The sequence below is a fragment of the Gracilinanus agilis genome, chromosome 1, assembly GCF_016433145.1.
Source record: "Gracilinanus agilis isolate LMUSP501 chromosome 1, AgileGrace, whole genome shotgun sequence".
NCBI lineage: Eukaryota > Metazoa > Chordata > Mammalia > Didelphimorphia > Didelphidae > Gracilinanus > Gracilinanus agilis.
Window position 1 is genome coordinate 724,541,583 of NC_058130.1, and position 22,842 is coordinate 724,564,424.

Sequence of the window (22,842 nt, forward strand, 5' to 3'; positions counted from 1 at the left end):
GTGTGCCTCAGGCAGCTTTCAGGGACTTGTCTCCCTAGTCAGAGAGAACTTGCAGTCTAAAACTGGGGATTTTTCACATTGGGTGCTCTCCACACTAAAGGCACAGGATTTTTTGCATTTTCAAGCACTATTTTTGGTGATAACATTTCAGTATTTTAAACAGACTTTTAAAAAGATTCATAGTTTTCTGCATTTCTGCTCCCAACACATATGGCCGTCTCATTTACACCTTAGTATACAGAGTTTGTGAGTGTAGGGGGCTGGGAGAAGCAGGTATGTTGACCTTTTAGGGATGAAATCCTCTCTATGTTGAACTTGAAAGAGGTAGATCTTCAGGTGATAGCTTCATTCATACTCAAAGCCCTTAATGTTTTGATGTCTGGGCATGTCTAAATTTACTCTCAATTAGCTTTTTTTTTTTTTTAAACCCTTACCTTCCGTCTTGGAGTCAATACTTTGTATTGGCTCCAAGGCAGAAGAGTGGTAAGGGTAGGCAATGGGGGTCAAGTGACTTTCCCAGGGTTACACAGCTGAGAAGTGTCTGAGGCCGGATTTGAACCTAGGACCTCCCGTCTCTAGGCCTGACTCTCATTCCACTGAGCTACCCAGCTGCCCCTCTCAATTGGCTTTTGCAAGAGTTGAGGAAGGGAGAGGGACCTTCATGTCATGATTCAGCATCAGTTAGACTAATGGAAAGTTTGAATCATATAGGAATGGATCTTTTAAATTATTGTCATCATTATTATTATTCAGAACTGTTATTATTTGCAGCCTACTGCTAAGGCTTAATTGGGAAAGAGTAGACTTGAGGGAAACAGTATGAGTTAAAGAAATTAGACAGGAGTCTCTGTTGAATCCATCTTGATGGTTCGTGTAAAAGAAAGACCACTGCTTGATATTGTTTATATTGAAACACATTTTATATAGTGTAATTTAAGTCCAACTTCAAAGGACCTTATTCCTCAAACATGGGCATATATATCTTTTTTTACTCATATTTTATGCTGACACAAAAGCAACTTCCCAGCGTTCAATTAGCATTTATTAAGTACCCATTCTGTACCAGGATCTTGGGATAGAAAGATAGAAGAAAAACATTTCTTGCTTTCAAATTATTGACATTCTGTTTTGGAGAAACAATGTGGACACAGTCAAAAAACTATCCAAGCATACACAAAGTAGGGTCGGAGGAGGGCACTCCCAGCTGGGAGAAATGCCCATTAGTAGAAGGTAGTCCTTAGACTCAACTCTGAAGGAAGTTATGAACTCTCTAAGGTAGAAAGAGGGAGGAGGAGAAGGAAAAAACTTATGAAGAGACCTGTAGATAGAGATGGAATTCTCTGTTAGTGACAACAGGTAGGTGAGTTTGGCTGCTATGTGGAATGTGTGAAAGAGAAGAAAGTTCAGGAAGCTTGAAAATTGTAGACTAGAGCCAGATTGTGAAGGGGCTTAAAAGCCAAAGAGAGGAATTAGTGTTTGATTCTAGAGTAGGAGGGACCCACTAGAGCTTCCAGAGTAGGAGGGTGACATACATGGACAGACTTAGTTTTAGAAATATCCATTTGTGTGGGAGGATAGATCTTTCTAGCCTATTATTGCAAATACGTAGTTTTTCAACATAACTGCCCAAGTTTTCATTTATATGTGATTGAAAATCCTTTTGGAACTTTGGGATCCCTTGGATTCCATATGAGGAAGAAGTTTTTGACAAAGAAACCATAAAGTCACATATCTAGAGTCATAAGGGGCCTTAGAGACCATCTAGTACAAACTATTTTACAGATGAGAAAACTAAGGCCCAGGATAGTTAAGTGATTTGCCCAAGATTATAAGAAAGCTATTACTTTTTTTTTCCAAAATAAATACATTTAATTGAAAAGAAAAACCTCTTACATATTGAATTTTTTTTTTCAAAAGTAAAGGCATTTAATTAAAAAGAAAAATAATGGAAAATATCCCTTCAGATTCACATAAGCACACTTTCTCACAAGTTCCAAGCTGTTAGAGAGGGAAGAATTATAGCCTCTTAACTCAACATGTCTCAGCTAGAACATCTCTCTGCCTCTGAAATGGCCACTTGTTATTTCCTCACAAAGTTGTTGGGGTCTTCTGCTGGCCTGCTTTCTCTGCAAGCTGTTGATATCCTCTATGTACAATCCCCTTACAGACCTATGATTCTTAGTTGATCCAATTATGTAAAAGACAAAAGTCTGGATTTCTGAGTTATATAACCACCAAGATGGAAGATTAGACATATTTTCTACTATGATATATTAAACTTTTCCAAAATAGCAGTTATATGCAAGGAATAAAGCAGTTTTAGCTGTCTCCACAGTATAGAATACCAAGGACCCTGAAGAAGTAAAGACTAGATTAATTAAGAACAGAGAAGTCTAATAACCCGTAACCAGCAACTTTAACTTCCCCTACCTCCAGCCCACCGTGTTCTGGTAACAGGATTGCACAAACAAACCTATTGGCTCTCAATAGAACCCAATTCTAAAATCTCAGCTTCTTCTATCTCCTGGAGATCCATATAGCAGAAATTTGCTTTGGTTGTGACAACAGTGTTCATTGAGGTAGTACTGTAACTGTAGCTCAGCTAGATAAATAAGGAACAGAATGGGTCAAGATGTGGCAGAACATGCTACAAGATTTATAGGGCAATAAATCTGAAGGAGAGAGCCTAGTATCTAGCTAGGACTAGTTTTGTCCCCTGGAAGTCTCCTGGGGCAAAGACAGGCTAGTGAACTATAAATTTCTAGGAGTGAGAGGAGACTGAGATTCAAAGGGCAAGAGAAAGAATCAGAAAGTCATCAATAGAGTATTATAAAAAAATAAAAAGACTGAATTTACTGAAGCTCTTAGGAGAAGGAAAGCTCAATTAATGGAAAATAAATCAACACCTGAAAAAGCAGAGGACCATATGGATTTTTAAGAGAACATGGAGCTTCAGCAGGATGTTCCTGAGTGGTTTAAAAGAAAAAATAAGACTTGTGAAAGCAGAATTTACAATCTGTGCAGCAAAAATAATTGGAAGAATTAAAAAAAAAATGTGAATTTACGGTGACATTTCACCAAAGAAAAGAGATGACAACGAAAACACATGGAACTGAAGGATGATTTGGAGAACAGAAGCAAAAAAGCAATAACTTTAAAAGGAAACGATTTCCATACAAGCAAAACATGTGATCCTCAAAGACAGGGTGTGTCTTTCAAAGACTTGAAGATTATAGGTCTACTAGAAAAACACTAGTCAAAAAAATTGAACAGTATAATACAAGAAATAGTACAAGAATATTGCTCAGTACTTTTGAATATAAGAAGCAAAATGCCATTCCAAAGAATCCAATCAATATCTCCATAAATAAACCATATCCTGCAAATTCCGTTAAATTGAACAGTTTCACTGACAAAGAGCAAATTCTGTAAGTGAACAGGAGAAAGACCCTCAAATTTAAAGGAAAGGAAATTTGAATTACTAAGACTTCTTGGCATTCACCAGAAACCACAGGAGAAAATTAACTAATATGTTCTGAAGCATAAAAGACCTCAAGATGCAAAATAAGGTGACCCACCCTATAAATCTGAGCTTATCTGGTAATGAAAAGAGATGGGTATTCAGTAAAAAAGAAGTGCTCAAAACAGACCTTCAAAGAAAACAAGACCTGAAGAAATTATTTGCTTTTCAAACACCCCAGATAGTAGAAGTACAAGTAACAAATATAGCAAACAAGGATGCTAATAAATTAACAGAGACACAAAGAGATTTCTTTCTGAATGCATACAAGGAGACAAGGATGAAAAAAATAATAATTAGAAGTGATGGCAAGAAAACAACCCTGAAACATAGACTAAACCTCACAATCCTCCACCTCTAGGTGAATCAGTGGTTTTTTGTGGGATTAAATTAAAGAATGTGAAGGGGCATGAAAGGGAGAGGGGAGGGAGAAGATATAGGGGGATATGTAATGTATCATAATCAAGTCAAAAATTAACAAAGAAGGGGAAATAATTCCTGTAGTCTTTTGAGAATGAGAGTCTTCAGGAGAACCGGTGATTGAAAAAGGACTGAAGTATTGGAGAAATCTTGTTTGAATAATGGGTGGGGCACCACTCATGAATGTTTCCATGGTAGAAAAGAGATTTTATAAAGGAAATTAGGACTTTACAATGGATATAATCTGCAGGGATTTGAAGTTTAGAGAGACTATTCATCCTGCTTCAGAAAGGGGAATCAGTTGCTGTGGGCAACTGACACCTAGAAGAGTTGGAAGGTCCAGCAACCCAAGGATATTTCAAATCAAATTAGGGAGGAAAAAAGACCAGTGGGAAAGGCAAAAGTCAATATGAACTTCACAGTCCATGATGAAGGACTATTCTTAGCACAGGAATTTCTATCAGGAATTGGTATTTCTAAGAGTATGGCATAATTGAGGAAAAAAAGGAATCTGGGGACAAGATTTATAGGGCAATAATATAGAACTTAAAATAGGTACCTTAGAAGCTATAATTTCATAAGATATATAGAGGGTAAAGGATGAATAAAAAAGCATATAAGGGCCATAAATCAAAGAATTAAGGTCTTAATAAAAAGTCTAGAAAGATAAGAAATAAGGAAAAGAATAAGAGGGGAATTCTTTCTTGGAAAAAGGCAGAGAGGGGGCAGCTAGGTAGCTCAGGATTGAATGGATTGAGAGTCAGGCTTGGAGATAGCAAGTCCTGGGTTCAAATATGAAATCAGATGTTTCCTAGCTGTGTGTCCCTGGGCAAGTCATTTAACCCCCATTGCCTTGCCCTTTTTATCTGCCCTGGAACTAATACACAGTAGTGATTCTAAGAAAGAAGGTAAGGATTAAAAAAAAACTTAATGAACAAAATAAGTTGAAGGGGAAGAGGAGGATTTTACTTAACTAGGGAGGAAGAATTAAATAACTAGATAAAAGCAAGCAAGAAAAAAATTAAATTAGGGGAAGGGGTAATAAATTCTAGGAAGTTTGAGGGAAAGGTGAAGAGAATGGATGAGAATAGGATTGCCTTAAAGTAGATCAAACTAAAATAAATGAAGAGTAGTACTATGTTTACAGAGAAGGAAAAGACCTAATTTGCACTGGAGGTGGGGGCATTTAAGGACAAATTAGAGGAAAATCTAAAACTAAGTTATTAACTTTGAATGTGAATGGATTAAACAGTCCAAAGAAATGAAAAAAATGACAGATTTTATAAGAAAACAAAACTCTACATTTATTTCTTAAAAGAGACATTTTTAAAAACAGAATCAAAATGAGGGATTCGAAAATTTTTTACTATGTATCAGGTGAATCCAAAAAAGCAAAAACAAACCTACAAAACAGAAAAAGGGAGAAATAAAGAAACTGCCTTATATTGAAATGAACCATAGACAATAAACTATTTTCAATATTAAATTTACCTGCTTCAAATGCTTCAGCATCTAAATTAATAAAGGAGAAGTTAACTGAACTACAAGAAGATATGGATGCACAGTAGTGTCAGGAAATTTCAGTGTCCTTTGTTTTATATAACAAAAAAAAAAACAGATGGGAAAATATAGAACTGAACAAATTGCTAGAGAGACTAGAACCAAAAGACTTACGGAATTTTCTAAATGTGATGATTTTTTAAAAATGTCCCAGCCATCACATGAAACTTAAAAAAATTGACTATTAGGCACAGAGGTAATGCCAAAAAAAATGTTTAAAAGGCAGAAATAGTAAATACATTCTTTACAGACTATAACAATAAAAATAGCTTAGGGATCACAAAAACCAGAGACCCAAATGGAGACTTAATGAAATCCTAAAGAATGTCAAAGAACAAATCATAAAAGCATTAAGTATATGAAATAAAATTATAATGATGAAACAACAGCAGAATTTCTGGAATGCAGAGAAATAAAGCAGTCATTTACCTGTTACCATACCTTAACAAAATAGAAAAAGAGAACTGAACATGCATTTTTAAAAATTAGAAAGCCAAAGAATAAACCTAAACTATAAAAGAGGAGATAGTAAAAATTAGAGGAGAAATAAACTGGAAACAAAAATCCTATGGAAATGACAAAACTAAAAGCTTTGTCTTTGAAAAGACTAACAAAATTCTAGCCCTTGCTTCTCTTATGTTTTAAAATTGATACTAAGACAAGCTAAAGTTTTTTTTAAAAGACAAAATTGATAAATGTTTAGACAATTTGATTGAAAAGAAGAGCATAGAAAATCAAATCAACAGTAGTAAAGGATGAAGTTTCAACAAAACCAACATTTGAGAACACAAAAGAAACTGAAAAGTATATTTAGAATTATAAAATGTCCAGACTAACAAAAAACAAATAAAAAATCTTAACCCAAATTTTCTGTTCTTAATGGATTCACAGGAAAATTGTATCAGATTTTTAAACAGTTAATACTGATACCACAAAAATCTTAAAAATTGAGAAAGAAGTCACCCCAACCACATCTTTTATGAAATACAAATATTCCTAATAGTAAGCATGAATGAGAGTTGCAGACTCTTGAGATACAGTGATGCAGGCCTTTGAATTAGACATTATATCTCTAGACTGAGCATTTCCACTGGCTGTCCCTTTCTGGAATTTCCTCCTTCCTCATCTCTGCCTTCTAGTTTCTCTGGCTGCCTTAAAGTCTCAACTAAAATGCTACTTTTTTAAAAAAGCCTTTCTTGATATCCCTTAATGCTAGTGCAATCCTTCTGTTGATTATTATTATTATTTACTGTGTATATTTCTTTTTTTTTAACTCTTACTTTCTGAATTAGAATCAATATCATGTATTGGTTCCAAGGCAGAAGAGCAGTAAGGACTAGGCAATTGGAGTTAAGTGACTTGCCCAGGGTCACACAAGAAATGTCCAAGGTTGTATTTGAACCCAGGACTTGTCTCTAGGCCTGGCTTTCAATCCACTGAGCCACTAGCTGCCCCTTACTTTATATGTATATATTGTTTTACATAGTTATTTCTATATTGTCTTACCTATGAGACTATATGTTCCTTTAGTGCAGGAATTGTCTTTGGCTTTTCTATGTAACTCCAGTGCTTAGCATAGTACCTGGCACACAAATGCTTGTTGAGTGACTGACCAATATCATTAATGAATATGATTCAAAAATTTTAAATAAAATTCTATTAGATTATAGCTAGTTATCTAAGAAATCATTCAGTATGACTGAGTTAGATTTATACTAACAATGCAAGGATGGTTCAATATTAGGAAAATAAGGACAATCATATTTTAAAAAAATTTTAGTAACAAATTTCCACATAACTTTCCTGAAGTTATATGTTCCATATTGTATATTGTCTCCCTCCCTTCTTCCCTTCTCCCTCCCAGAGCTGAGAAACAATTCAGTCTGGGTTATAAATGTATTACCATGCAAAACATTTCCATATTATTAGTTTTCATAAGTGAATAATTTATAAAACCCCAAATCCAAAATATATATGCAAATAAACAAGTCATAATTATTTTTTCATCTGCATTCCTATTCTAACAGTTCTTTTTCTGGAGGTGGATAGTGTTCTTTTTCATAAATCCCTCTGAATTGACTTGGATCATTGTATTGCTAAGAATAGCTAAGTCGTCTATCATATTTGATCATTCCACAGTATTACAGTTACTATGTATAAGGTTCTCTTATTTCTGCTTATTTCCCTCTGCATCAGTTTACGTAGGTCTTCCCAGCTCTTTCTGAAATCATCCTGCTCATTATTTCTTATAGCACAATAGTATTCCATCACTATCATATACCACATTTTGTGCCATTCCCTAATTCAGGGACATCCCTTTAGTTTACAATTCTTTGCTACCACAAGAAGAACAACTATAAATATTTTGTATAAACAGATCCTTTCTCATTTTTTTTTATCTGAAATACAGACCTAGTAATGGTATTACTGGATCAAAGGGTATACATTGTTTATATCCCTTTGAGCATAATTCCAAGTTGCTCTCCAGAATGGTTAGATCAATTCACAACTCCACCAGCAGTGCATTAATGTCCCAATTTTGCCACATCCTCTCCAACATTGATCACTTTTCTTTACTGTCATATTGGCAATCTGACAGGTGTGAGGTGGTACTGCAGAGTTGTTTTAATTTGCATTTCTCTAATCAAGAGTGACTTAGAACATTTTTTGTATAATTATTGATAGCATTGATTTCTTCATCTGAAAATTGCCTATTCATAGCCTTTGAGCATTTATCAATTGGGATTCTTATAAATTTGACTTAGTTCTTTATATATTTGAGAAATGAGGCCTTTATTAGAGAAATTTGTTATAAATTTTTTTTCTGATTTGTTGTTTCCCTTTTAATCTCGGTTATGCTGGTTTTGTTTGTACAAATGTTTTTTATGTTAATGTAATCAATATTCATTTTTTATCTTGTAATGTTCTCTATCTCTTGTTTGGTCATAAATTCTTCCCTTTTCCATAGGTCTGGCAGGTAAACTATCCTATGTTCTTCTAATTTACTCATAATATCACTCTTTTTGTTTAAATCATATACCTATTTTGACTGTATTTTGGTATAGGGTGTGAGATTGATCTAAACCTGATTTTTGCCATACTCTTAGGAAAATAAGACAATCATATTAACAAAAACATCTAAACCCACATGATTATCTCAGTAAATAAGGAACAAAACCTTTAACAGAATACAATTCATTTATGCTAAAAATCCTACACAGTATAGCCACAAATATATTTTTAAACTATCATTAGAAAGTTTCTAAAACCAAAAACAAGTATCATATGCAATGGGGACAGACTAGAATCTTTCCCATGAAAGGCAGGAATTAAGCACTCTCCCTACTATTAGTTCTGAAAATGTTAGCAATGGCAAATATAAGACAAGAGGATTATATTAAGGCATAATGATAGATAAAGAGAAGAAAACTATCCCGATTTGCTAATAATATGAAATATACAGTAATTACAATGATGTTTACTTAGAAAATCCTAGAGAATTAGCAAAGATACTAAACTAAATGAGAATAATAAGAGTAGAGTGGCAGTCTAGAAGCCCTTGAAAATCAACAACTTTAATATAACAAAGTTCAAGACCCAATAAAAGAGGGTAATCTCACTCTAAGTAACAGTAAATTGCATGAATTATCTGGAGATTGATCTACAGAAGCAAAGAAAACATTTTGAATGACTTAACTAACTAGTGGAATAGTCAGTGTTCATGAATAAGTAATACAGTAAAAATGACAAGACTAACACAATTTATGCTTTTGATACTATGCCAATAAGATTGCCAAAAAGGATGCTTTATAGGGGCAGCTGAGTGGCTCAATGGATTGAGAGCCAAACCTGGAGACAGGAGGTCCTAAGTTTAAATCTGGCCTCCAATGCTTCCTAGTTTTGTGACCCTGGGCAAGTCACTTAATTCCTATTGCCTAGCCCTTACAACTCTTTTGCCTTAGAACCAATACACAGTACTAAGTCCAAGACAGAAGGTAAGGGTTTTTTTAAAAAAGGATGCGTTATGGAACTTAATAAAATAATAAAATTCATTTGGAAGAATAAAAGATCTGAATGAACAAAGGAAAAAATGAAAAGAGGGAAGGAGGAAGAAAATAATAGTACTCCCAGACCTTAAACTATATCATAAAGCAGCATTTATCAAAACCTCTTGGTATTTAAAGAATAGAGAGGCAGGCCAACGAAACAGACTAGACAAAAGATCATCAGAAAAACGTTCAATAAGACAGTATTTGATAAAGTGGAAAATATAAATTAAGAAAGAACTATCTGATAAAAACTGCTGGGAAAAACCTGCTGAGGACTTGTCAGGCTTATTCCAACACCTTACACGATAATTCACAGCATATTCTAAATGGGTACCTGGCCTTAATATTAAAGATCATACCATAAAAAAATTAGAAGAGAGGCAGATCATATACCTTTCACAGCTATGATGTTCTTAGGCAAATGAGGGATTGCAGGTAATTGCAAAAGATAAAATAGATAACTTTGATTACATGAAACTGAAAAACTATAGACAAAAATAATGCAAAAAGGATAAAAAGGGCAATGATTGAAAGGAAAAATCTTTTTAGTAAATTTCTCTGATAAGGTTTTGTTATCCAAGGCATAATGATTGGGGTGTGTGCCAATACCCACAAACTTAGAAGTCATAGAATATGATCAGTTCTTAAAGGAATTGCAAATAGTTACAACTACATGCTCCAAATTACTAATAATAAGAGCAGGGGTTGGCAACCTTTTTGGCCGTGAGAGCCATAAACGGCACATTTCTAAAAATGTAATTTCGTGAGAGCCGTACAGTGCTCACAGTGTGCGCTCCTGTAACAGCACCTGAGAAAAAATTGACTTTATGGCTCCTGCAGAAAGAACTATATGTTGCTGACCCCTCATAAGAGAAATGCAAATCAAAACAGTCTTAAGGTTTTACCTCACATCCTGAAAATTTTGCAAAGGTGGGAATATTGTAGTCAGTTTTGGGAGAGGTTTTGGGAAGATAGGCAAACAGTACATTGTTCATGGAACTCTGACTTGGTACAATCATTTTAGATAGCAGTTTGGAATTATGCAGATAAAGTGATTACAGTAGCCATATGCTTTGACCCAGACATTTCCTTACTAGGCTTAGTGTCCAAGGAGGACATTGATAAAAATACTAATATACTCCAAAATGTTCATAGCAAGACTTTTTTTGATAGTAAAGAATTGGAAACAAAATAGATGTCCATTGATTTGGGAATGGCTAAACAAAGTATGGTACATGAATGTAATGGAATATTATGTGCGGTAAGAAATAAAGAATGTGATATACAAAAGAAGCATGAACAAATTGACATGAACTGATGCAGAATGAAACAGCCAAGCAAATATACAATAATATAAACAAAACAACCATACACATAAAGTCAGAAGCACATGTTGCAAAATATGAGAAAATACTTTCAATGGAAGTGGCTTCTTGGCAGAAGTATGGGACCCTCAATTGTATACTGCACATATTTTCATGTTTTACAATATTGATCAGTTATGCCAATTTCCCCCCTTTTTTCTCTTATTTAAAAATGCTGTTTGTTTTATAGGATAACTGTCTAGGAGGGGAAGAGAAGTGGTACTGGAGAAAACTATCATGATGTGAAAATACAAATTCTATCAATAAAAACTTACTTTAAAAATAAAGTCTAAGGGGCAGTTGGGTGGCTCAGTGGATTGACAGCCAGGCTTAGAGATGGGAGGTCCTCGGTTCAAATCTGGCCTCAGGACACTTCCTAGCTGTGTGACCCTGGGCGAGTCACTTAACCCCCATTGTGTAGCCCTTACCACTCTTCTGTCTTGGAACCATAATATTGATTTTAAGATGAAAGGTAAGGATTTTTAGAAATAAAAAATAAATAAAGTCTACCCATCTTTCTGATAGGAAAACAAAAATGAATTACACAATACTAGTTATAGACTGCACTCATGTTTTACCTCCTGTAAGCTGGATTTTAGGGAGGAAAGCAAGCTTATATCAATACAGTATAATTTAACCGGTTTTGTATTGATGTATCACATTTCCACCTGAGATAGTAAATGGTGAAGCCAGATCTTGGGCCCATGTCTTCCTGACTTCCAAGTATCTTGCTCTGTCTGCTGAGCAATCCTGTTTCCACACCTCACACTATGATCAATGGGATGGAGTTAGAATCTTTTTTTCAGACCTTATTTTATGTCTTGTTAGCCTCACTGCCTGTCATGAGATAAGAAGGTGGGGTGGGTGGGAAAGGGAAATGGGGGAATAGGTCTTATCTTCCTGGATCTTTGTCTTTATACTATTGCTCTGCACATAGTAAATGCTCAGTACTGATCAGCATGGAAAATAGATCTACTTTAGACAATAACAGTCTGAAAACAGGATAACCATTTAAAAAACCTGGCCAGAAATGTCGCCAACTTTATGTCGTTGCTGGCATGGAGCATTGATTCCAGGTCATAATATTTAGCACTAAAAGATCATTAAAAATATAGAGATTATTGAACCTGTATGGTACTGGATATGTGAAAGCTACAGATCATAGTTTTCCAAATATAAGCCAACTTTAAAAGGATGATCTATCTGAGAAGAATTAGCAGTACAAAGTTATACATGGAAAAATAACAACCAAGTTTTATACAAGCCAGATATGACATGAAAATTGCCAATTTATGTATAAGTAAATGCTGTATAACTTAGCTATTGACTTTGTCAGAAATAGAACAGAAAGTTCTTAACCTAGGGCCCTGAAACTTTTTTAAAAATGCATTTTGAAAACATCATTTTGAGGAGTCCATAGGCTTCAGCAGACTACCAAAGGTTACTCAAAAAAGGTTAAGAACCCCCGAGCTAGAGATAGGATCAAGCCTCCTATCTTCATTTACCAAAAATTTACTGAGCACCTATTATATTCACTCTACATAAACCTCTTTGGAAAGGCCATGACTATGTGGACTTACAGTATGCCTTTAACTTTTGAAGAAAATTTCCAGAACTCTTCGCTCAATTCAAGTCCTTCTTGGGAGTAAAAGAGCTTTCGTTTGCACCACCCATGAGTGATCGATCGGGGGATGGAATTGGTCGGGAAATTGACTACGCATCTTGCAAGCGCATAGGATCTAGTTACCGGGCACTCCCCAAAACTTATCAACAGCCAAAGTGCAGTGGCAGGACAGCCATATGCAAGGAGGTACTTGCCGCCCATGTGGCGATTTTTGCTACTTCATTTTAAGGACATTAACCGTGGCCTTTCTCAGAATTCTGAGGAACCAGTGAAACAGAGTGATTATTGTGACTTACATGGAAAAGGTCAAAGCTTTAGATAATATTGGATTTTTCTTTTTTGTCATAGGTTTTAAATGATACCTGGGTGTCCTTTCCATCTTGGTCTGAAGACTCCACATTTGTCAGTTCAAAAAAAACTCCTTATGAGGAGCAGCTTCACCGCTGTGAAGATGAACGGTTTGAGGTATGTTTGTGATCCTTTGATTACTTCTGCCCAGCATTATCCTGGTGGTTAGAAAACATTAGAGAATTTAGAGTTTGAGCTGATGGATTCTTTTAGTGTCTTTGAAGAGTAGCAGCACAATTTTGCAGCTGACGTTTTAATTGACAACCTTTTTCCTTTTAAGAACTATTCTTTGTATAGGAGTATTCATCCTTTTGTTCACTTTCTTATGTCATTTTCATTTGTCTAGTCTCTTCAGATTCTCAAATCTCAGAGGGAATGGGAACCTTAAAGATAATTTACTTCCATTTTTAACAGAAACACGAACTCCTTCTGTACCATCTCTAGTGGTGATCATCCATTCTCTTGTTTTAGTATCTCCAGTAGTGGAAGACTTATTGCCTCTTAAGACATCCCCTTCCATTGCATGGATAGGCAAAGCCTCAGCGATAGAGGGGATCTCAGAGACCATTTAATCTAAACTGTGTCTGGGAAGAAATCCTCTCTGTACCTGACAAAAGACCATCAAGCTTCCATCTGGAGATCTCTAGAGATGGGGTACTCAGTACCTCTCAAGTCTATCCACTCTGCTTTTTAGGTAGCTTTCTTGTTAACAAGATTTTCCTCATAGTAAACCAAAACCTCTAATCCAGTGTTCCTGGCTCTGTTCTGGGACCAATAAGAACAAGCCTAATCCCTTTTCCATACAATAATTGTTCAGCTGTTTGAAGACTTAGTTATCATGTCTTCTTTCTGGAGCGTTTTTCAGGGTAAATATCCTCAGTAAATTCAATCAAATGACATGATTTCTATTTTCCTTCTATGACAGTTCCCTTCCTCTGAACATAGCATGTCATATTAATATCCCTACAAAAATGTGTGACCAAGAACTGAACATTATATTCCAAATGTGGAGTGAGACAAAGAAGAGCATAAACACCACCCTCTTTATAGTTTGTAGCCACATAAGCCTTTTCTAGATGCCGCTCTCCACCAACTGACAGAGAGGAAAGATTTCCGTGTGGTATTGCATTTCCTTTTTCTGTAGTTCTGAAAGACTCATGGCCTGTTTGCTAGCCCATTAAATGCCATTTTGAGTACTCTTGTGGAATCCAAAGACCAACACACTTTGTGCTTTTTCAAATGTATTGATCGGGACTTCATAGATGTTTGGAGGAATGCAATTTTGTCACCAAGTTCCTGCCAAGAAGGTGACTGAATTCTAGAGGACTGCTTATGTTTTCAGCACATGGTACAGCCCTTAATGACAAATTGTCCTATTTCTCAATATTATAAATCATATATTATCAGAGTGAATGTGTTACCTGAAAAAAATCCTTCCTAAAATTTGATATTTTTGGATACTTTTCTTGAATACGTGAGGGTTGACTGAAGGAATGAGGAATTTTCACGCTATTAGAGAAGACTTATAGGAAACATAAGTACTGTTATATATGATTAGACTTACTTTTGTTGGTCCCAGGGAGTAGAACTAGTATTGGTGACAGTGAAATTGCAAAGGAAGATGGTAGTTAACTATAAAGACAGACTTTAATGGTTGGTGATGCTGAAGTGAACTGCCATGTGGTGCAATGAGTTCTCGGTCACTTCAGATGTTTGAGCAGCTTCAATCCCAGTGGGCCTAGATACCTCTAACTCCTTCCAACTCTTAGCTTCTTCAATTATGTGCTATCTTGCACAGATCTGGCTTTAGGAAGGAAGACCTTTCAAGTTGATTTTGTTGGAATCTATTATATCAATACTACTTTTTAAAATCAAATCTTAAAAGCTGTCAGTAAATTTTGTTCAGTTCAAAATCCTAAGTTCATGTCTTTGTTCATCCTTTTATTATTATTTCCTGTTTTATGTCTAGTGACTCTTCCCCTTCTCAACCTCCCTGTCTAATCACTTTTCATGTTTTCTTGATTCTTCTTCCACAACATCTCTTATACCTATTCTTTTCTCTTTGCTTACTTGAACATAGCCCTAATTCAGTTCCTCATCACTTCTTGATTGATTTCTTGGAATACCTTTTTTTTTTTCCAATTTCTTTCTTCTCTGGTTCATCTTCCACAGAGATGCCAAGTTGATTCCTTGAAGATCTGACCATTTAATATCCCTTATAAAGAAATTTTCACTGGCTCTCTGTTGCCTCTCAGATAAAATATGAGGTCTTCAACTGTTTTTTTTTGTTTGTTTTTATTCAACTGTTTTAAAAACCCTTTCACAACTAGGCTCCCACTGACTTTTCCAGTCTAGTTTCTGATGATTTCTGTCAGTCTCCGTTCTAGTTTGTTAGTTATTTTCATAAGTGAATATGAATTTGAGAGTTGGAAGGGAGTTTATTCCTTCAATTGATCCCCATGTGAAATGGACTTAGAAGGAGGATCTTCACCATTGTGGTTACCCTCCTCTAGATATTCTTTGCTGTGTCAATTTCCTTAAACTGCTACTCAGGACTGACCACAGTACTCCAGATAAGGTCCGATGCTAACCCAGTACAGTGACACTATCAGTTTCCTCTTCTTGGAAGCTGTCCCATTCCCAGTGTTCCCTAAGGTCGAATGAGCTTTTTTGACTGCCACTAAATTCCACCCCCTTGCCTGTCTACACTTTTACACAGGTAGTGATCTGAGTCTGGAATGCCCTTTCTTCATCTTGTAGAATCTTGGGTTTCTTTCAAGAACTTAGGTTTTCCCTCCTGCATGAGTCTTTTCCTGTTCCTCTCTGTTAGCACTTTCTCCCTTTTGAAATTAATTTGCATTATTTTGTTTTGATGTACTTCTATGTGTGTTGGATCTCTTTTTTTTCCCCCTTGTATAACTGGGATCGTATACATGGAATAGGTGCTTAAATATTTATTGAATTGAATTTATTTTAATAGTTAGATGTTGTCTTGGAGACCAACCTTGCCACCATCCGGGTTTTGGAGAGTGTGCAGAAAAAACTCTCTAGAATGTCTCCAGAAGATCAGGAGAAATTCCGATTGGATGACTGCCTGGGAGGAACTTCTGAAGTCATCCAAAGAAGAGCTATCTACCGAATTTATGGTGATAAAGCCCCAGAAATTATTGAAAGTCTGAAGAAGAATCCAGTAACTGCTGTTCCTGTAGTGTTGAAAAGGTATTATCTGTTTTCTTTTTGCTACTGGTTAGCATTCTCTTCTAGTCCAGAAATGGGGAGGTTGGGAAGCTCTTCATTGTGGCTTCCAAGTTTGGAGCTGAAGAGGACAGGAAGAAAGGTAACATTTCTTTCACCCAACCAATTTTACAGTGTCTTTAATTAATCCACACATTTGTGTTAAGATTTGCACCAGATATTTGGGTGTAGGTTCCAATTATATGTTCTATTTTATCTTGATAAATGAACATTATATCTCATAGACTAAAAGCAAAAGAGGAAGAATGGAGAGAAGCCCAGCAGGGCTTCAATAAAATCTGGCGGGAGCAGTATGAGAAGGCTTATTTAAAATCTCTTGACCATCAGGCTGTTAATTTTAAGCAAAATGATACTAAAGCACTTCGATCAAAAAGCTTGCTGAATGAAATTGAAAGTGTTTATGATGAGGTAAGTAAGACTTCTGTTTGCCCAGAGATAAGAGGATGATATTGTATTATAACCAGAAAAGACCTTAGAACATGGTATGTCCAACCTGGACAGAACTTTGGAACATAAATCACAAGATATCTAAGGTTGAAAGGAACCTTGGAGCATGGATTCTTTGAAGTGAAAGGGACTGTAGCATTCCTGGGCTATTCCCACTTCTGTTTACCAGTGCATAAGTGAAGGCCCTAAAGTGAAGTGACTTGCCATGTCATAGTCTGTTAATGACAGGGCCTCAAATATGAAGCTGCTGATGTTTATTATCAGTGCTCTTTCCAGTGTCCTTAATGCTCCTGGTTTCAGCCTGTACTGGTGGAGTTTCATGTCATTTGTTCATTTTGGGCATGAGCAACCTTGTGGCAGGGCATCAAGAATTTTTTTTTTAATATCTAAGACATGAGTCTTCAAGCTTATGATAGTCACACAGACAGATTGAATAGATATTTGACAGAGATTTTGCAAGAGATTAATTTTTAAGGAAAGTTTTGAAGATAATTTAAATATTTAATGTGCCAGGTGAAGATTAGTCTAGGTCTGATTGGCTATCATCAGAATTATTGCAGTGTTGGTCATAGCATATCTCTTCAGCACCCTCTATTAAATTACAGAAGAATTAGAAGCTCTTCTTTGGATGGATAACCCCACACTAATGGCATCTAGTTCCTGGAAGTACATGAAGACATGACAAATGGTCACAAGAAGAGCAGCAGTATCGTCAGCATGTAGAGGACATTACACAGCTCAGATTTAGAAACACAGAAATATAATTCTAAGAAGTTATAAGTTCTCTACTCTTAATGTTCAATTTTGATTTACTTTGCTTTTTTTTTTTAAGCCCTTGTACTTCAGTGTATTGTCTCATAGGTGGAAGATTGGTAAGGGTGGGCAATGGGGGTCAAGTGACTTGCCCAGGGTCACACAGCTGGGAAGTGGCTGAGGCCGGGTTTGAACCTAGGACCTCCTGTCTCTAGGCCTGACTCTCACTCCACTGAGCTACCCAGCTGCCCCTTTACTTTGCTTTTTAAGGCAAACCAGGCTTCTGTTTCATTAAGTGTAATGTGTGAAACATTTACTTTAATTGTGTCTTACTTGGGCAGGAAATTTGGTCCTATTTTCCATCAGACAGGTGCCTTCCAAGGTAGCTGGTTAGAGTGGAAAAACTACCAGACTTGGTGTCAGAATGCCTGTTCTGCATGGGAGTCCTGACTCTGCCACTAAATAACCTTGGAACTTCAGGCACATCATTTCATCTTTATGAGCCTCAGTTTCCTTTGTTGGGAAATGGAGATCATAGAATAATAAACATGTTTGAATTGTATGGTTCATAGGGTTGTGTTAAACACCCATCCATAGACCCTTTTTGTAATTAAGACTGTATGGTACTAGTGTTTTATAGGATTCCTCTAGTAATCATGTTGTCACTTGAATTATGCTGGAGTCTTCCAGGTAGCATAAAAGAGCCAGAAGCAACTTCCATCAGCAAAGTGACTGGAATTTTATTCAGCCCAGCTCTTCATGCATTCTCTTTGTAGCCTTGGATGAGTCACCTCTGAGTTTCCTCATTTCTAAAATGCTAAGTTAGTCTAAATCTCTGAAGACTTATTTTTGACAAATGTTTTCCTTTTTTAAACTAAAGATGCTCTATTTCCAAAGGACTTAATTTTCTAGGGGGAAATTAAGGTTGGGAGCCCTTTGGTATTATTGATGACTTTCCCAATATGTTCTTATATTACTACTGTCAGAGTTGGAAGGGCCCTTAGAAAAGAAAATGTCAGACCTGTGAGGGTCTTTAGAATACAGATTATCAGAGAGCTTGGAGGGCTTCAGAAAAGTCAGTATTGGAGCTGGGAGGGCCCTTAGAACAGTAATATCAGAGATAGGAAGGTCCTTAGAGTACAGAATGCCAGAGCAAGGAGGGGCCTTAGAATGTGAAATATCAGTCCTAGAATGGACCTTCAATGTGAAGTGGCCAAACTTCAAGGAACTTTACAGATAAACTACTCCATCTCTAGATAGGAAAACTGATGAGGGCTGGAGAAACTTTTCCAAGATGTCACAGCTAGTTATTGCAAAGCCAAAGTTAGAATCCAGGTCTTCAATTCCTGGGTCATACTATGTGGCCTTCTTTAAAAAAACAAAAAACTTAACACTTTTCACTACTTATAATAATAATGCTATTGTTTGGGAAATTATCATGTTCTGTCTAATGGCACTTTCCTCCCCCCCCCCCCCCATTGCAGCATCAGGAACAACATTCAGAGGGCCGGAGTGCCCCCACGAATGAGCCCCACCTTATTTTTGTCTATGAAGACAAGCAGATATTAGAGGATGCAGCTTCCCTCATCAGCTATTATGTAAAGAGGCAGCCAACAATCCAGAAAGAAGACCAGGGCACCATCCAGCAGATAGTACACCATTTTGTGCCCAGCTTGTTCTTCTCCCAGCTCTCAGATCTTGGTATTTCTGAAGAGTCAACAGATGAAGACCGAGAACATAGTCAGGGACAGAATCTGGATACCACTGACCTTTGGAAAAAATCAGCGTCTCTCCCACAGAATAGCCCCCCAGATGAAAAAGCTGGCTTATGTGCTTCAGCATTGCCCGAGCAGCCCGGGGCCCTGGATGATGTTTACAGCCTCTTTTTTGCCAACAACAATTGGTATTTTTTCCTACGCCTTCACCAGACTCTGTGTTCAAGACTCTTAAAGATTTACCGACAAGCCCAGAAACAGCTCTTAGAATATCGGACTGAGAAGGAGAGAGAGAAACTTCTTTGTGAAGGGAGGAAGGAGAAATCCAATGATCCCGCGATGGAACTGAGGCTAAAGCAGCCAAGTAAGCATGACTCAGTGGTTCATCTGTCACCAAACTGTATTACTGGGCCCCTCTACGCTCTACTGGTGGGGATTACCCTGGAGGTGCCCTTGTTGATGCTTGTGATATTGCCAGATCTGGGACAGCAGTGTTGGGGGGCATTAGGGCTGGAGCAAACAAAGCTCCTTTTCTCAGCTTGTCTCCTGCCTACTCTGAAATAAGGGAAGCGTTTGGTGGCATGTTTTTGGTCTCCTCAGAGCCCTAATGCAAAGCCTGGGCTGTGGTCATATGTGATGTGAGAAAGGGACATTTGTCTGGGACATGCATGGGAGTCAGTGGAGTGATGTCCTTTGGGTGTAGCACTCCTTAGTTTACAAAGCTTTTTTCACTCCAGCCCATGAGGTTGGGGTGGGGGTAATGGTGGTGGTGGTGGCGGCGGGTAGATGTCATTATTGCCATGTAGTGGAGGGTGGAATAAAGAGGCTCCAACAAGGGATTTGATTCATGTAGTGTCACCCAGCAAGCTCATGAGTGTGGGAGTCAGGAGCCAATTATGACTGCATTTCAGGGTTCTTCTCACTTACCACAGCACCTCAGTCTCATAAATAGGAATTGGCATGCTTCTCTTCTTCCATGATCCCCACTTGATACAAATGGTGTTTAAGTAAAATGCCTTGCTTTTTTTCTTTGTATAGCCTCTCTTTCAGACACTCCTCTACTGTCAATGCTTCTTTGTGGCTTCATCTTGACTTCAAAGACTGTACTAGTGATAATATAATCCAGGATAAATTGCTTGCCACCTCTGAGAGGAGGGGAAGGATGGGAAGGAGGGAGACAATTTGGATCATATAACTTTGGAAAACTTATGTGGAAATTTGTTATTACACGTAATTGGTAAAATAAAAGATCTTTACTAAATTTAAAAAAAGACAGCCAGCAAGCTGTCACTGTCATCTTGGATGAGCCCTAGCTCTCTGAGAGGGCTTTGAATGGGTTCTAGCAGTGGCTGTGCAAGAGTGAGTCTTTCATCTAGGTGCTAGGCTACTGAATTGTTGAGGGCCCCATCTCCAGAATCTTGGCTGCCATGCAAGGCAGTGATATTTTTGGTCCTGAGAAAGCATAAAACCTTTTTTTCCAAAGCAAGGAAGAATTGTGATATTCATTGGAGGAAGGAGTAATCTCACTAATGAAACCACTGGTTTTCAAAGTATTGTGCATGTGTCATTAAGATATTTAAACATAGATAATTTGTTGATTTGTAGCTAGAAATTATTTTGTAATATTTCATTAATAATTGTCAGCTTTCTTAGATTAGGCATTGTAAGTATTTGATTCTGGTCAGAACCATTTGATGCTGAAATAAATCCATTGTGTTTCAGAGATGATTCTTCATGAATGCTTTTATTGATCTGTTGGTGATGCATTCTTCTCTGAGTGATCTTGAAAGAATTAAAGATTCTCTGTCTCTTAATTAGGTGAAGTAGAACTGGAAGAATATTACCCAGCTTTTTTGGACATGGTAAGGAGTTTACTAGAGGGCAATATTGATCCCACACAGTATGAGGACACCCTTCGGGAGATGTTCACCATTCATGCCTACATTGGCTTCACTATGGACAAACTGGTACAGAACATTGTGAGGCAGGTGAGTATTGAGCAAAGAGTTGGAGCTCAGCAGCTTCATAAAAGTTCCTCCTTAATGTGGATTCAGGACATGTGCCCCACAAAGACCTTCCCCAAGTCAGGCAGGCTCTCTACTTCACTTTGCGTGAGTTCTTGACCCTACCAAGGTTATTCTTGGGGCCTTCCTGATATTGTGGGCCACAAATTCAAATGAGCATGTGGGATATAACAAGTAAAACAGGTGTTAGGGAGACCAGAGTCCTGAACTTCATTTTGACTTAATGCTTTGAATGTCTGTGAACTTAGTTAAGTTATAATGCTTCTTTCTGCCCTGTTTGACACTTTGGTTAAATGAGGGCATAATCTCAGAGAAATACTGATCTTTTTCCTTTCCCTTGATTGGCCGGTGAGATCTTGAGAGCAAGCTCTGATTTTTCAGTTTACCTATGTATATATTTTACTTTCAAAAAGATCTTATAGAGGTGTGATGCCTACATTGGAATCAGTAGTTATCCTTGTTCTAACTCAACAGCTTCATCACCTGGTGAGCGATGACATTTGTTTAAAAGTGGTGGAGCTTTACCTTAATGAGAAAAAGCGCGGTGCGGCGGGAGGGAACTTGTCCTCCCGTTGTGTCCGCGCAGCCAAGGAGACGAGTTACCAGTGGAAGGCAGAGCGGTGCATGGCGGATGAGAACTGCTTTAAGGTGAGGAATCCATTTCAAAAGAGGTGACAGCCCTTGGGTCCCTCCTTTTACAGCTGAAAAAACTGAAGCCAAGAAAGGTAAGTAGCTTGTCTCACATCCTGGCATGAGAAGCAGAAGCAGGATCTGAACCTGAATCTCTGATGCCAGAAGTAGTGCTCATCCGTGCAACCATGCTGCTTCCCTTGGGCAAGAAACTGGAGGTGCCAGAGATTGAGCCTGGGCCCCACGTGTGCCGAGGGCTTGCTCTCCTGCTCTTCTTGCTGCACCTCCCAGGAATTATAGCAGACTTCAGTGATCCTTTGGCCACTTGCAGTATCCCCAGAGAGCTGCCAAGAGAAGGTGGAGGAGGGGGACACACACATGGCCATGTGGAACAGTAGAGGTGACAGTGCAGACCTGTGTTCAGAGCTTGGTTCTCCCACTTGCTGGATGGGTGACCATGAGCATCATGAGCATCATTTTCTTTATTTGTTAAGTGAGAAAAATAATATACTGTCTATAGGGATATTTTGAAGTAAGTACTTGAAGGCAGCTAGGTGGCACAGTGGAGAGAGTACTGGGCCTGGGATTAGGAAGACCCGAGTTCAAGTACAGCCTCAGATGCTTATTAGCTTCCTAGCAATTTGTGATAAGATATTCACAAATAAGTATGTCACCCTGGAAAGTCACTTAACCTCTCTCAGCTTCAGTTTCTTTAACTATAAAAAAATAGGGATATCATTACCTATTTCCCAGTGTTGATCAAATGAGATCATATATGTAAAGCTCTTATTAGAGAGCTTGGCACATAGTAGACATCCATGCATATTCCTTTGCCTCCATCACCTCAAATTATGTAGAGAGAGGAGCAATAATGATTCATTTAGCAGACATTTATCAAGGGCTTACTGTGAACATCATGCTAAGTGCCAAGGATACAGAGATAAAATGTGGCAAAGTCCCTGTCCCATAGCATTTTAGGTTCTGAGAGGAGTCTGGTATTCACATATAAGTATGTTATGCAGTAGGGCATAGGGAAGGTGAAGGAGAGCTCTAGGAAACTGAGCAGGCAAGCCTACAGGGAGGATTCTTTTAGCTAGTGGGATTCTTTCTATTCCAGGCAGATCAGGAAAGAT

The 22,842-nt window shown here is 37.4% G+C and overlaps 1 protein-coding gene across 1 annotated transcript in view; it reads left to right on the forward strand.

Annotated features, from left to right (window-relative positions):
* The window catches only part of SIN3B (SIN3 transcription regulator family member B), a 61,297-nt gene that overhangs the window by 33,612 nt on the left and 4,843 nt on the right, over positions 1-22,842 (forward strand). The window contains exons 9-15 of the mRNA XM_044671643.1: positions 12,516-12,723; positions 12,886-13,002; positions 15,866-16,104; positions 16,365-16,548; positions 18,825-19,419; positions 20,874-21,043; positions 21,554-21,727. Coding sequence (XP_044527578.1) covers positions 12,516-12,723; positions 12,886-13,002; positions 15,866-16,104; positions 16,365-16,548; positions 18,825-19,419; positions 20,874-21,043; positions 21,554-21,727 — 1,687 coding nt within the window. The remainder of the gene's footprint in view (positions 1-12,515; positions 12,724-12,885; positions 13,003-15,865; positions 16,105-16,364; positions 16,549-18,824; positions 19,420-20,873; positions 21,044-21,553; positions 21,728-22,842) is intronic.